Below are 15,148 nucleotides of genomic sequence, written 5' to 3' on the forward strand. Positions count from 1 at the left end.
CCTTGCTTAGGCTCAGCCACCACACCGACTGTTCAGCTCTCTCCCTGCATTTCATTATCCCGAGATCCCCTTCGTGCAGCTTGTTCAGCATGTCTGCTCGGAGTGATGCTGGAATGACTATTCTCACCCCTTTGAGCAGCAGAAAATTTTGCACAATGAACTCTCCTGAGAATGGTAGATAGGGCTGAATCACATGTTCAACAGAGAACTTATCTGGCCATCCTTCCACACAGTACCTCTTAAACTGGCGTAATGTGGGGTCTTTGTCTTGGTGTGTTTGGATCTCTCTGAGCCTTTTCTTTGTAGCTGACAGACTTTCCATTATGGAGTCGACATACAGGTTTATTTCTTCCTCCTGTAGTCCATATGCTGTGCTTCTTACAGGAGCTCTGGAGAGCATGTCTGCTGTCACAATGTTCTTACCGTCCACATGTGATATTGTGTAGGAGAACCTCATCAGTCTCATCCTGAGACATTGTATGTGCGGTGGGAGTTCGTCTAGGGTCCTTGAGCCTAGCAGAGGGACCAGAGGTTTGTGGTCTGTCTCAATGTGGAAGTTTTTCCCTATTGAGAAACTCTGCAAACTTCTTGCAGGCCCATGTGGAGGCCAGTGCCTCCTTTTCTATTTTGAACATACCTCTGCTCAGTGTTGGTGAGGGCTCGTGAAGCATACACCACCGGTTTCCATACTTGTTCTGATTGCCTCTGGAGAAGGACAGCACCCAGCCCATATGACGAGGCATTGGCAGAGACACGTGTCTGCATTTAGGTCATATAGGGCCAATCCAGGGGGTTTTGTCAGTTCCTTTTTAATTTTATCGAAGGCTTCCTGCTGTGGGGACCCCCATTCCCACGTTTGATTTCTTCAGCACATCTCTCAGTGGACGGGTCTTCTCAGCCAGATGAGGCAGAAACTTGCAAATATGATTTATCAACCCCAGCAGTCCTCTCACTTCTCTGACATTAGTTGGTTCTTTCATGGCTTTCACCGTGTTCACACCCCTGACACCTCGATGACCTGTCTCAGGAACTTGAGTTTGTTCTTGGAGAACTCACATTTCTCAATGAGCGTGACCCCAGCCTCCTGGAGTCACGTCAGCGTCGCACACAATCTCTTGTCATGCTGCTGTTGTGTGGCTCCCCAGATGAGCACATCATCCATCTGGCACAAAACACCTTCCCAGACCCTCAAGGATTTGTGTCGTGTGCTTCTGGAAGTGCTCTTGTGCAGAAGAAATTCCAAAGCACAAGCGGTTATAGCAGCAGTGGCTAACCATGTGCCATGGAGAGGAGCCATGTGTATGCAGGTTTTCATTCCAACCCAACTCCAGACCAGGTGATTTCCCTGATACATTCTTCCTCTTTGGTTGAAGGGTTACTAATCAGTGAAATCACCTGGTGTGGAGTCCGGCTGGAATGAAAACCTGCATACACATGGTTCTCCATGGCACATGGTTAGCCACCCCTGGGTTATAGCAATACCATCCAAACGGTGTTATGAAGGTGGCTAATAGTGAGGACTCCTTGGAAAGTGGAATCTGCCAGAAACCTGAATTTGCATCCAGCTTAGAAAACACTCTGGCTCTGGCAAGCTGTCCCAGTGTGTGTTCTACTGAGGGAAGTGGATGCCTCTCCCTCATGCCAGATTTGTTAAATTCTGTGAGGTCTGTGCAGATTCTCACCCTTTCTGTTCGCTTGGGAACCCACCACCATTGGCGCACACCATTCAGTTGGCTGTTCCACCTTTGAAATGACTCCGTTTCATCATGCGATTCAGTTCGTCCTTTACTTTGGGTAAGAGGGGGAGGGAGATGTGTCTAGGAGTGGAAAGAGAAAAAGGCTTAGCCCCTGGCTTCAGTACAATGTTGTACTCTCTCTGCATCTTCCCCAGACCATTGAAGAGATTTGGGAATTCTTGTTTTACAGCCTCTTTTGAGTCTTGGCTAACGGCATCCAGCCTGGCCACCAACTGCAGTGTTGTGGCAGCCGACCGGCCTAGCAATGGTATGGCTAGATCTTCCATGATGTAAACATCCTGTTTTGTGTGCTTTTCACCTTTCTTGAATGTGGTTATGAATTTTCACATCACATTCAGCAGCCTTCCTCCTGGCCCCTTTAAGGGCTTCGTTGATCTCCCCAGTCTCTGGCACTGCCATTACATCCACACCTGTGTCTATCTTCCACACAATGTTGCAATGGTCCATTTCTACTTTCGTCATACATGGACCTTCATTTGAATTGACAGTCAGTGAACCAAAGAATGCAATCTCATCATCCACACTATCAGTCAGTGTGGCTATGTGCACATCAGTGACCTTTTTAGCTCTGCACACTCTGGCATAATGTCCCGGTTTCTTACAGTGGTTACACAGTGCTTCCTTAGCTGGACATTGCTGCAGGCTGTGGCCTTTCATGTTACCACACCTTTTGCATTGTGTCTGCTTGAAAGTATTTTTCTGGGCTATTCTCTTAACTGACTGGGATGCCTGTGGCTTGGCTTGTGTGTATTTAGCTCTGCCCCACTGCTGAGCATGCATACTGTCAAGCTGTGTGTTTGTAATGTCTCCTTTTAAGTTTCTCTCGAGTATTCCTTGGTGTTTTTTTTTTTAACCTGCTCACTCTGTCGAGCTCTGGTAACGGCTTTTTCAAGCGTTGGTTCGGGGTCCATTTGTAATAGTTCAGACAGTTCTGTGTCTCTCAGCCCAACCACGAGTCTGTCTCTCACCATTTCATCGTGCAGTGCGCCGTATCCGCAATGCTCGGCCAAGCAATGCAGTGCTAAGTAATAAAACAATCTGCCGACTCTCCCGGCTCCTGCTGCCGCTGATTAAACTTGGCCCTCTCGAAGATAACGTTTCTGCGCGCTATGAAGTGTGCATCCAACCCGTCTTTGACCGTGTCATACTGACTCGCTTCAGCGGGGCTCAAATGCAGAGAAGTCAGAATATCCCCCGCTTCTTCCCCCATAGCGTAGATCGGTGCATTCACTTGGTTTTTGTCTGCTTGCGTTTCTAATCCTGACGCAGTTCGAATCCGTTCGAATCGTTGGATCCATTTCATTCAGTCTTCAGCTTTCAATGTGAATTTCTTTAGCGGGGGAACTTGAAGCCGACTCCTATTTTCACGCCTTTGCGTTAGCTACCCTTGCTAAACTCCCAGCAGCTTACAGAAAACATGGTTGTTTCTCGCGGACTCTGGCGAAACTGCGCCCCAAAGTATATATTTACATAGAGTATTCCTATACTTCTGACACCATGTTCAATTGTTTACAGGTACAACGATAACCCTTCATACCGGAGAGAGGCGTCTCGACACAACTGTTTGAATTAACATAGCCTGTCTTCTTTATTTGTCCCCCCTCCCCCTAAACCGTGAACACGACACGACGAAGCTCCGCCGTTACTAGCTGAGGCTAACTGAGAAGCTAACTGACTCTCCGAACCTTTCTTTTCGGTAATTTAAACGTCTTTCTTTTGCGGGACGTTGGCACAAGCATCCCACCGCTGCCACCAATGTAACCGAGGGTTTGTAGATGTCGCCTATTCTGTATGAAACTATAAAATAACAAATACGGAGGTTCCACTTTCACACGAGGACCACTTTATTTGGATTCTTCCCCCAACAGAACGCCACAGCAACAACACTGCGTACAGCACTTCCGCTCTCTCTTCAGCCTTCAAAATAAGAGCTCAAGGCATATACTGTGGCAACAGCTTATAACAGGAACTTAAAATCACTAACAGGCAAGTCCAGAAAAATAGGTTACAGCATTAAAGTTGGGATTTGGGAATGATAGCATTTCTCTAATATGACTGAATTTTGGTGTTGGGGCTACCCTTTTAATTAGCCTGTATTTGAATTAAATAGTGTGTGGGAGAGGAGAGCTCTTTTGCCATACGCTAATGGAACAAGCGTTGTGTGCGTTGTGGCCGGTCAGTAACCTGTGTGTGGTTGGTTGGGGGGGGGGGGGGGTTGGAGATCAGCTTGTACTGGGCACGAGCAAAACACACTTGAACATAGCCACAAAAACCACACACACAAGCACGGCAGACGCAGCAACATCATCATATAATCCAATTGTACACCCAACAAAAACTATACCGAATAAACAATAATATTGAAATGGGCAACAGGCTACCACAGTCCGAAATTGTAAATTAGCTTACTTTTGAGGATTACAGCAGGTGATGACTGGGCTTGGTGTGGGTGGCGAGTTGAGTATGATGCCTGAACTTGAGTTGAATTCTCTTCCTCCTGCTCCTCACATCTTTTTGTGACAAACTCAAGCAAACTGCTTTGTTTAGCCATGGTTTTTTATCTTAGCCTACATTACAAGCAGCTAGCTACCACAAAGCAGGCTTCTGTTCCTGTGTGCAATGTGCGGGCTGCAGACTGAGTGAAGAGGAGGGGCTGTTCCGGCATTTGTGAAATGCGCTACCACTCAAAAAAACCTTACCCGGGGCGACCGGGTAGCGTAGCTGTCCGTTCCGCTGCCTACCAACACGAGATCTTCAGTTTGAATCCCCGCGTTACCTCCGGCTTGATCGGGCGTCCCTGGGAAGCCGGATGTGGGCATGTGTCCTGGTCGCTGCACTAGCGCCTCCTCTGGTCGGGTACATTTAGGGAGAAAAATGGGGGGGGGGGTCTTACTTATCATCGTATTATGGTAAACAAGGAACAAGAATTGTTTTATTTATTTATTTATTTATTTATTTATTTATTGTTGCAAAGTCAGACATCTTTTAAGAGAATAGCTGTGCTTTTTCAGAATTCAAGGATTCAAGTCAAATTCTCAGTTAACCTTCTTTGTTTTAGGGTGACAGAGGGTTCGAGGGTCCTAGGGGTAACCGTGGTCTTCCAGGTGCTGGGGTCAAAGGTGACAAGGTAAAAAAGAGACTGACATTTATTTTAGACGTATGACTAACCTACTAAAAAGGAACTACTGATATTCCAATATACTACTTGGAATAAGTAAATAGAACCCTAATTCAGTGAGTACCAACACCACATAGACTTTGATTCAAGACATTGACGGATATGATATAAACCTTTTTGGAATGACAACTAAACACCAAATCTTTTCTCAGGGTAGTCTTGGCCCCCCTGGGATACCAGGGTCAGTTGGTTCTCCTGGACAAGGACTTCAAGGAGAAAAGGTAAAATTTGACTATAGATACTGGTCGCTTTTTTTTATATGTATATATATATATTTTTTTTAATTCATATATTCATAGCTCACACCCAAAGCAAGAGCATGAATCTTTTTTTCCAAAACCACCCATTGCTTTACTTTTTTCCAGTCTTTTCCATGCATGGTTTAAAACAAACCTCCAAGCGATAGCAGGTTATCTGCCAAAATGGCAAATGATTAGGCAAATGTACCATCCAAAAATGCTGTTATGCTGCTCACATAATAACAACTGTGATTTGTTTTTTCACATTGCTCCTTTACTATTAGGGTGATCAAGGTCCAGTTGGACCAGCAGGACCAAGAGGAGCTCCAGGTTTAGGAATAATGGGACCAAAGGTGAAAGTTGCTGTGCTCCAGATTAGGGATTTTCACTCAGCGTCTTTCAGAGACCAACATTCTATTTGCTAAAACATGACGTGGCATTAAATATGACAAAGCTTATTTTACCGCAACTCGTATGTGAGACTCGGCATTTTGGCCTTCAAACAGTCTTGTACATTGTATGCAATACTATATACAAAGTTAAGAGACAGGACAAAAGCGAACAGCCAACTGTCTTTGTTATTCACAGGGAAATCAAGGGTTCACGGGGGAGCCTGGACGGACAGGGGCGAGAGGCCGAGGAGAACCAGGACCAAAAGTCAGTGAAATGATTTGATACTGAACACTCATGTGCTATTTTATTGTCATACAACATCTTAATGTGGATGGTAAATGGCCATCTGCTATATGAAAGTCATAATAAAAATAGTTGAATACCTTTATCTCTTAACAAGAGTAGCAAAAAATGTATTAATAACGGTCAAATTTAGGTGCCAGATGTCACTCTTATCAAACTGTTAAACAGAGTGACTTGACATTGTTCCCATGACCATAGAATCATTGTGTAAAAGATTTTAAAAATTTACAAAAAGAGGAGGATGGTGGATAAACTTGTAATTTAAACTCACAAAAATAAGCACCAGAGCTGACACCAGCTTACTGTAACCTACACAACATTTAGTTTCATTCCATTTGAACATCAACTGATCTTCTTTCAGGGTGACCCCGGTGCTGAGGGACTGCCTGGTATCCCAGGTACCGTTGGAGAGGACGGAGCCCAGGGACAAAAGGTAAATAACGTAGAACAAAGCAAAAACAAAACAAGAAAATTATCATTCTCTTGCAGCATTAATAGTATTTTTTTTTTGTTTCATTCTGATTTGTTGCTGTACTTGATTTTGTTCATCTGGCACCAGGGTGACATAGGGTTACCAGGGTTCAGGGGCGCAGATGGTGCTCCAGGAAAAGGTGTCCCTGGAGAGAAGGTACTGAAATTGTTTTGGGGGGGGTTTCTTCTGTTTTTTGCTTTAAATTGAGTGTACTTTCAGCTGATTTCTAAATCCAGAAACACATTGGAAGCATCTGACACAAACACCTTTAAGTACACCAATAGTTTTAAATGGCTGAATGTGCACCAAGGGCATTAATTGGTGTGTGAAACTACCTCGACACTCCTACTTCAAACTCCTCAAATTCTTCGATTTTGGAGCATCAACAGGGGACCCAGTGACCAAAACACAGCAGGTTTTGTGGATTTCTGCTCCTGCAAATGACCTGTTTAGAGGCCTGCAGTGCACCACTGAAGCAACAAATATAGCACGTTAAAAGATGCGCGTCAGTTATCGTTTTCAGTGCATCCATAACACACCAATATGTGACAATTACGTGGCTGTCAAAAAATTAATTAACAGGACTCTTCTTCAACTGAAGGCTTCATCATTGTGTCGATTTGGTAGATTATTATAGAGAGCTACTCAGATATATGTTTATGTTACTCTGCCAGGGAGACAGGGGGGAGAGAGGGTCCAGAGGCCAGCCAGGGGCAGTCGGGCCTGTGGGACCAATGGGACCCAAGGTATGTCCCTTACAAGAGGAGGTTCATTCTAAATTGTATTGTCAATTTTTGAAGAATGAATCATAATTTAATGATAATTGCTCATTATTTCAAACATGCAGATGAGTCTATCCTCAAAAATATAAGAAATTTGCAGCTAAGGTCTTTAGTGTAAATGTAAAATGTGATATTTAATAGTTGTTATGCCATTAATCATCTCTGTAAGAATATAATATTGTATACTGGTGTCCTGAATTAAAATGTGTGCGATATGTTTCTCCCTCTAGGGAGAACCAGGAAATGTTGGGCCACTAGGTGCAACTGGACCACCAGGACGGGGCATACCGGGTGCCAAAGTAAGCCACAGTAGCGGTCAGCAAAAATATTGTGACCTCGGGGTGCCGCCGTAGCCAAATGGTTACAGTGCATATCACATGGTCGCAACCATCGCCTGTTCAAATCCAGCCGGTGACCTTTGTTGCAAGTCATACCCCTCTCCCTCTCACCCCCCCTCCCTAATTTCCTGTCTGCCTAAATTGTCTCTATCCAATATAAAATACCAACAAAAAAAAAATATTGTGACCTCTGACTGCTATAGTCAACAGTGACCTGAGGCTGCTCCATTGATCTAGTTCTGGGTATTGACAGGGCGATCCAGGTCCAGGAGGCCAACCTGGAGCAGTAGGTGAACCTGGGATAGGCATAGCTGGGCCCAAGGTAAGATTAAATTTCCTCCCAGAGTTAAACTTTAGTCTTTGTTGAAGAAACATACGGACAGTATGATGTGTGCTGTTTTTTAAGGGTGACAGAGGGTCACCCGGACCTGCTGGACAACCTGGGCTAAAAGGCGAAGGCCAACCTGGCGCTCCAGTAAGTATTCACCTACATATAACAGCCCTGATGATCGCTTTGCAGTTACCCATGATGACCCAAAATTTGCTTATTTGAGTCATTTCACATGTTGTTACATGAAGGGACCTCCAGGGCCACTAGGAGTACCAGGGGAACTTGGACCAGAGGGCAAAGGTTTACCCGGACCCAAGGTATAGTTTTTGCCAGGCTACTGATGGGACGCTTTTCTAAACCCCCTAGACCTTTTTTTTTTAATCTCATTATTTTTTATTTAAATTTCCTCTGTTATCTTATAAATCTTGTATGAAAATTCACCTTTTTGAATTTTGTATATGAATTTTTTGTCCAACTCTTCAATATTACCAAATTTACCAATATTACCAAACTCGTCAATATTACCAAAACAATATCTGTGATAGTTTATTTTTATCTATAAAGTGACTCTGTAAACTCTCTTTGTACGTGGTAAATAATGAGATTTACTTTGATAATAATTTCTTAGTACCTTCTTTGTGTTATGTTTAATCATTTCTGTTTATTTATAGTAATTATTCACGCCCATCACAATGAAAATAGAAATCTGTTTAACAAGGTTCTTAATCTGTTCATAGAATGCAAAGGGGTATTTTCTGCACTTTTTTTTTTTAATTTATGCTGTTTCATATTCAGGGGGACCGAGGCTTGCCTGGACCCACTGGACCAGCTGGGCCACCAGGAATTGGGCAGATTGGTCCAAAAGTAATCAGTTCTTTTTAAGACGACAACTGCAATTTTCAAAAACTGTAATCATACTTACAATAAAAAATAGCTGCCAGATATTTTATAAAGGTACATGTATCATTGTTTGTTTGTGCAGGGTTCGGCTGGTCAGATAGGACCACTTGGTCCACAAGGATTACCCGGAGAGGGCATTCAAGGACAAAAGGTACCTCTGACACCTAACCTGGATCCCACTACATTCTTTCATTTGTGTCGGCTCATTAGCCATTTGACCGTTTGTATTTCACAAAGCATGTGGCTGCCAGTTGTGCCCACTAAGGACGCGGTCTGGGCTTCTAGGTGTCACGGATGATAAATTAATTTTACGAATTTGTAGGCTGAACACAATTCAGTTACAGGTAAAGCAGTCGTTTCAGCTCATGATAGGTCAAAAGTGGTCCAGGCAGAGAAACGAGGGGCAACAGTGATGATCTGTGTTACAGTTACAAGTGTGAATGGTGATAGCAGCGATTGTGATAGGTTTGGCTCCAAATGCTAACATGGCATAATCTAGTTTTGAGATTTTCTATATGAGATAAAGCATTTCTTCAATACTTCCAGGGGGAGTCTGGCTTTCAGGGGATCCCAGGCCCCAGAGGTCCTCCTGGTCAAGGTCTTCAGGGGGACAAGGTAAGGCTGAACCCTGTCAGCGGCTTCAACCTCCATCCAGTATCACTAATATAAGCATCATTGTACATTAAACATCTTTGATTCTATAACAAGGCAAACACATTGATAGGCTCCAGCATCCCCGCAACCCTGAGAGCAGGATAAGCAGGTTGGATAATGGACGGATGAATGGATGTGTAATTGCTTGCAAATACGTCAATCCTGTTCTCTATCATTCAGAGATGTGATTAACAACAAATCAAAGCAGCAAAGAAAAGTCAGTTCAAATAAAAACCAGAGTCTGAACATAAAGAACACAGCTGCCATTTTGGCATGACCTCAGTTGATATCATTCAGTGTGATCACTGCATAGTTTGCTAAGGACGGCAGTTGTCAGCCAGGTCTTTTGGGGGCGGGTCTTTTGGGGTCGGCCCGGCTACTATTTTTTTGAATACAGATGGTTTGGGTGTGGGGCGGCCGTGAGTTGTTTATTTGGTTTCAATCATTACCACTCATCAACCCCTAGTGAAATTTTATTGTCAAGTTTTGCTTTAAAAAGGCTGAAATATTATGCAAATATATGATACAAATGCTAACAATCACTGTTTTACTTGTACATAACGTGTCTTTGATTGACAGATTGTTCTCAGTTTAACAGACTATGTTGGAGATACTGATGCTGGACTTCAGGGTTAAGAGTTGTTTTGCTCTTCAAATGGCATAAATGTCTTTTGTTTTTTAATAAACCTGTAATTTTATCAGGTTGCATCCAGTTGTAACTCTAAAGCAAAATGTGACTTTCTACGTGCAGGGGGACCGAGGGCTCAGAGGAGAAAAAGGCAAAAAAGGAGACGGAGGAGACCCTGGAGAGCCGGGAGCTCTTGGAACTTTGGTGCTTGAATTTCTTCCATCAAAAGCAATTCCTTCATAATTTTTAGTGAAATGTGTGATGTGTCAGGGTGATCTGACAGTTAGAGTGACCATTCAATAACCATGGTCATATGTTAAAGCCGAGCAGGACACTGAACCCCTGCCTGGCATATGGTTGAAATCCCTGCCTGCCTTTGCAAAGTAGCCCCTCTTTTGATTCGGATCTATGTGTAATGAAACTAATATAATATAATATAATATAATATAATATAATATAATAATAGGGCGGCACAGTGGTGCAGTGTTTAGCACAGTCTCCTCACAGCAAGAAGGTCCTGGGTTCGAGCCCTGGGGTAGTCCAACCTGGGGGGTCGTCCCGGGTCGTCCTCTGTGTGGAGTTTGCATGTTCTCCCCGTGTCTGTGTGGGTTTCCTCCGGGTGCTCCGGTTTTCTCCCACAGTCCAAAGACATGTAGGTCAGGTGAATCAGCCATACTAAATTGTCCCTAGGGGTGAATGTGTGTGTGTGTGTCAGGGCCCTGTGTGATGGTCTGGTGGCCTGTCCAGGGTGTCTCCCTGCCTGCCACCTAATAACTGCTGGGATAGACTCCAGCATCCTCGCGACCCTGAGAGCAGGATAAGCGGTTTGGATCATGGATGGATGAAAACTAATATATAATTACACTGCAAATAACATTGTAATTTAAGTGTACCTAAAATTGTACATTAATATCTAACAGTTATTTCCTCCATGAATCACAGGGTAGAGCAGGACAGAAGGGAGAGCCAGGACTTACAGTAAGTGTAGTGTGTTACTCACTAAACCACATAACTCAACGACTAACACTATTCCATCCTAAAAGGATTTTGCCTCTTATATTTTACAGAGGGAAGAAATCATCAAAATTGTGCGATCAATATGTAGTAAGTAATCTATTTGATATGGCATGACCAATGTCACATGCTTATTACTCAAATTACACATTTGAGTATTTGACATTTGTAGTGTTTTCTGGTCATCCTTTATGTTTTTGCTGATCTCAAATTATGCTTAGGTGCATTAGCAAAAAAGAAGTTATCTCACAGCATGGAAAAGGCGTGTTGGTCCAGATAAGATTATCCTTACAAAGTTTTGTACGTTAATATGCTCAACAAATGTCAGATATAAATAGCAACATATTTCTGATAACTCAGAGGTACACAGTATGTCTGAATGTGTGGTGCACATGCATATGTGTCTATATGTAAATACTGTGTGCTGTGATGGATATGTCTTAAACTGCCAGAATGGTTTCCATTCCCTCCTATTTATTTTATCCGTTTGCTTTTTTACCTATATTTTGTTTCTTTAATTTCTGGACTTTTCCCCCACTCTCCACTCATTACTGGATTTTGTTATTTTTTGATTGTTTGTTATTTCTATTCACTTTTGTCAGTTCCATGCAAACTATCAGTTGTTAGCTGCTCGTCAAATATAAGGTTGATCACAAATAATAGATATTACAAACTGAAAATGAAAAAAAATCTTGATTGGAATACGATGGTACATTTCTTATCTATGCCTCTTCCACCAGGTTGTGGGGTGAAGTGTCGCCAGAGCCCGCTGGAGCTAGTCTTTGTGATTGACAGCTCCGAGAGCGTGGGTCCTGACAACTTCAACGTGGTCAAAGACTTTGTGAACGCCCTCGTCGACCGTGCCTCGGTCAGCCGGGACACTACCCGTGTCGGGGTGGTCCTCTACAGCCACATCAACGTGGTGGTGGTCGGTCTCGGCCAAGAGTCTACCCGCGACCAGATCAAGGCTGCGGTGCAATCCATGACCTACCTGGGTGAGGGCACCTTCACAGGCAGCGCCATCCAACAGACCAACCAGGTGTTCAGGGCAGCGCGGGCAGGTGTGAGGAAGGTGGCCATCGTCATCACAGATGGCCAGGCGGACGAGAGGGACTCGGTGAGTCTGGAGGGCGCGGTGAAGGCGGTGCATGGCAGTGACATTGAGATGTTTGTGATCGGGGTGGTGAACCAGAGTGACCCGCTGTATGAGGAGTTCATAAAGGAGCTCTACCTCATCGCCTCTGACCCGGACGGGGAACACGTCTACTTAATTGATGACTTCAGGACGCTTCCAGGTGAGCTGCTCACATGACGGCCACATGCATACTAAGTGTGTTATACACTTTATGCTCCACAGCACAGTTTGGTTTTTTCACATGGTGATGGCGGTCGCGTGGCTTGGGTCTTGGGCGGCTGTTCCGCTGGCGTTTGGACACTGCTTGGCATCCTCCTCATCATATTCTTCATATATTTTATAATTCCATTATAATTCTGTTATCCTCTTTCAATGTTGTGTTCTGTAAATTGTGTAAACACAACATCCATTGCACATTGTCCATTTTGGGAGAGAGATCCCTCCTCTGTTGCTCTCCCTGAGGTTTCTTCCTATTTTTTCTCCCTGTTAAAGGGTTGTTTTTTTTTAGGGAGCTGTTCCTTATCCGATGCAAGAGTCTAAGGACAGGATGTTGTGTTGCTGTAAAGCCCCTTGAGGCAAATTTGTAATTTGTGATATTGGGCTATACAAATAAAATTGACTTGACAGTTCCAGTTATTGAGAAAGGTGGTCCATGCCCAGAGGTTAGAGAAGTGGGTTCGTGTTTACATCTTTGGACACATTTACATTCCTGAAACTCTATCCAGGCCTGCCACAACAACTGCAGTACTGGTGCTCTTATCCAAGGCACTCAACCCTCAGCTACTCCAGCGGAGATTTTCCGGGGCTAGCATTAGCAGCAGGCGGTTATGCTGAGCAGCCCCCCAGTGGTAGTATGCTGAACTGCATCAATGTGAAGCACAGCCGTGTTCTTCCCAGTATGAGTAAAGCTTAAACAAAATACATTTCTTCCTTTATCTCACCGTTTTGTTTTGGGTTTTTTTTCAGCTCTGGAGAGCAAACTGTTGAGTCGTATCTGTGAGAATGGGGAGAGACCTTTGTTTAGCTCCATACCCAGCTCTAGACTGGCTCCGGGAACCCCTGAAGTTGCCGGCAGTGTCCGGGAACCCCCCTACAGGACTGATACAGACGCACCCATTTTCACTGGAGACCACAGGAGAACACATACGATGGTGAGAAATATAGGAACAGGAATTTCTGGGGGGGGGGGGTTTACACCAGGTGCTGCATTATTACCTGACTGAGGCTGTGAAATGACTGCGATGTTTCTACAAACTGAGTCGAGAGGTATAATAAGTGTAACCAGCAATCCCCAGAAATGGCAAAACATCATAAAAAATTATATATTCTACACTCTGTGAACATGAAGTGCTTTGAATTCCCATGCCAGTGTGACCAGATGTTGGGGTTCGTCACAACTGGTGAATGAGCTTGGACATTTTAAATACGTTAAGTTTCCATTCCCTCCGATAAGCATTGAGGTGCTCTTTTTCACTTCTGGATGGCACCGGAGAGTGGCAGTCTGTTACAGCGGTCGTTTGTTTTAATTCTCTTACTTCTATTCTTTTAACTCTTTCTGTTGCTGTAGCACATGAATTTCCCTGTCTGGGGATTAATAAAGGTAATCTAATCAAAGAAAGGTACTTGATGCCCAGTTGCCCCGCCTGGATCTGCTCAGACGGTAACAGTTGAAAGCTTTGGCAGAGGGCAATTCAATGATTACTATCTGTGCTGCTGACTAGCTAAGGTTTGTGAAGCATGGCATTACTGAAAAAGAGCATACACGCCTAGTCGATTTACGTTGTGTTAACAAAGGTTGCTGAAACACCCTCTTTCTCTATTCCAGCCTGGCCCTCCAGCGTTGCGCCCTGACAGAGAACCCGTCATTGCACAGCGACCCAAGCCGGATGAGAGATCCACCATGGAAACCCTGAGAGTCCCCTCCTTTGACAGGGAGCCCTTTATACCTCTGAAAGAGTTTCTTCTGCCCGCTGAGGTGAAGATGCCTACCAACAGCAAGGTGATGAACGGACACACTGGACCGGAGGGCCCCACTCCGAAACCATCGACCCGTTACAGGACACCACAGCCACCCCCACCGACTCCTTCAAAGCTGCCTTTGGACACGTCCACGCCAGGTAACTTGTGCATGGCAGTGGAATTGTTTGAATATATTCAATGCATGACAGCATACTACTGAGAAGCATCTTAAAATGAAGACTGAATTAATGGGAAAGGAAACAGATCATATCCGAGTAAGCTTGACTTAGTGTTGCAATCTACCGGTGGTCAAGTCACTTCTGAAATGTATACTGCTCCAGCTTTGTCTCACTTTAAGATGCTAAATAGATAGATCCATGTTTCTTGGAAACATTTAAACTAATGCTGGGCGGGCGATATGGAAAATACTATCATGATGATCACAGGGAATTTTACATTATACCAATTAATATAATTTGCAAAATATGCAAAAATACCATGTTTATTAATCCAAATGAAGTTCATCACATCGCACTACTTGGTAATGCAAAGTATTATATCAAATGTGAAGTATTATTATCAAACCTAGTCTAGTTTTCAAACAGTACTCCCTCAAATATTTCAGACCTCATTTTGTGATAACTTTTAGGTAAGTTCCTTGTCATTAATTTAGACCATAAAATCATGTATCACAATACAACAATTTCCCAATTTTATCCTGATACGCCATTGAAGAACTACAAACAATAAATACTGAATTATTGCCCAGCCCTAGTTTGAATCCAGAAGTCTTTTGAGTCTTAGAAGTCTATAATAGTCAAATTTATTTCCTACTTACTCGTCCTCTGTTGGCAACCAAATATATTTGGTTGCCAACAGAGGACGAGTAAGTTCTAACATCTTCACTGTTATCAGATAAACATCTTCACTGTTATCAGATATATTTAAGTTTTATTAGAACGAGGGTCCGTGGCCGTGGTCAGCTTTACACTTACATTAAGTCTCCAGATGCTTGCAGTTACATGGGTAACCTAAAAAAATTACACAACTCCAGAGTAAATCTAC

The 15,148-nt window shown here is 43.7% G+C and overlaps 1 protein-coding gene across 1 annotated transcript in view; it reads left to right on the top strand.

Annotated features, from left to right (window-relative positions):
- Positions 1-15,148, top strand: part of col28a1b (collagen, type XXVIII, alpha 1b) — a 38,668-nt gene that overhangs the window by 22,574 nt on the left and 946 nt on the right. The window contains exons 15-34 of the mRNA XM_056286047.1: positions 4,816-4,884; positions 5,088-5,156; positions 5,459-5,527; positions 5,763-5,831; positions 6,232-6,303; positions 6,430-6,498; positions 7,017-7,088; positions 7,355-7,423; positions 7,716-7,784; positions 7,869-7,937; positions 8,042-8,110; positions 8,589-8,657; positions 8,776-8,844; positions 9,240-9,308; positions 10,099-10,179; positions 10,918-10,953; positions 11,043-11,079; positions 11,730-12,284; positions 13,091-13,275; positions 13,950-14,241. Of these exons, the coding sequence (XP_056142022.1) occupies positions 4,816-4,884; positions 5,088-5,156; positions 5,459-5,527; positions 5,763-5,831; positions 6,232-6,303; positions 6,430-6,498; positions 7,017-7,088; positions 7,355-7,423; positions 7,716-7,784; positions 7,869-7,937; positions 8,042-8,110; positions 8,589-8,657; positions 8,776-8,844; positions 9,240-9,308; positions 10,099-10,179; positions 10,918-10,953; positions 11,043-11,079; positions 11,730-12,284; positions 13,091-13,275; positions 13,950-14,241 (2,158 nt within the window). The remainder of the gene's footprint in view (positions 1-4,815; positions 4,885-5,087; positions 5,157-5,458; positions 5,528-5,762; positions 5,832-6,231; positions 6,304-6,429; positions 6,499-7,016; positions 7,089-7,354; positions 7,424-7,715; positions 7,785-7,868; positions 7,938-8,041; positions 8,111-8,588; positions 8,658-8,775; positions 8,845-9,239; positions 9,309-10,098; positions 10,180-10,917; positions 10,954-11,042; positions 11,080-11,729; positions 12,285-13,090; positions 13,276-13,949; positions 14,242-15,148) is intronic.

The sequence above is a fragment of the Lampris incognitus genome, chromosome 9 (genome assembly GCF_029633865.1).
Source record: "Lampris incognitus isolate fLamInc1 chromosome 9, fLamInc1.hap2, whole genome shotgun sequence".
Taxonomy (NCBI): Eukaryota; Metazoa; Chordata; class Actinopteri; order Lampriformes; family Lampridae; genus Lampris; species Lampris incognitus.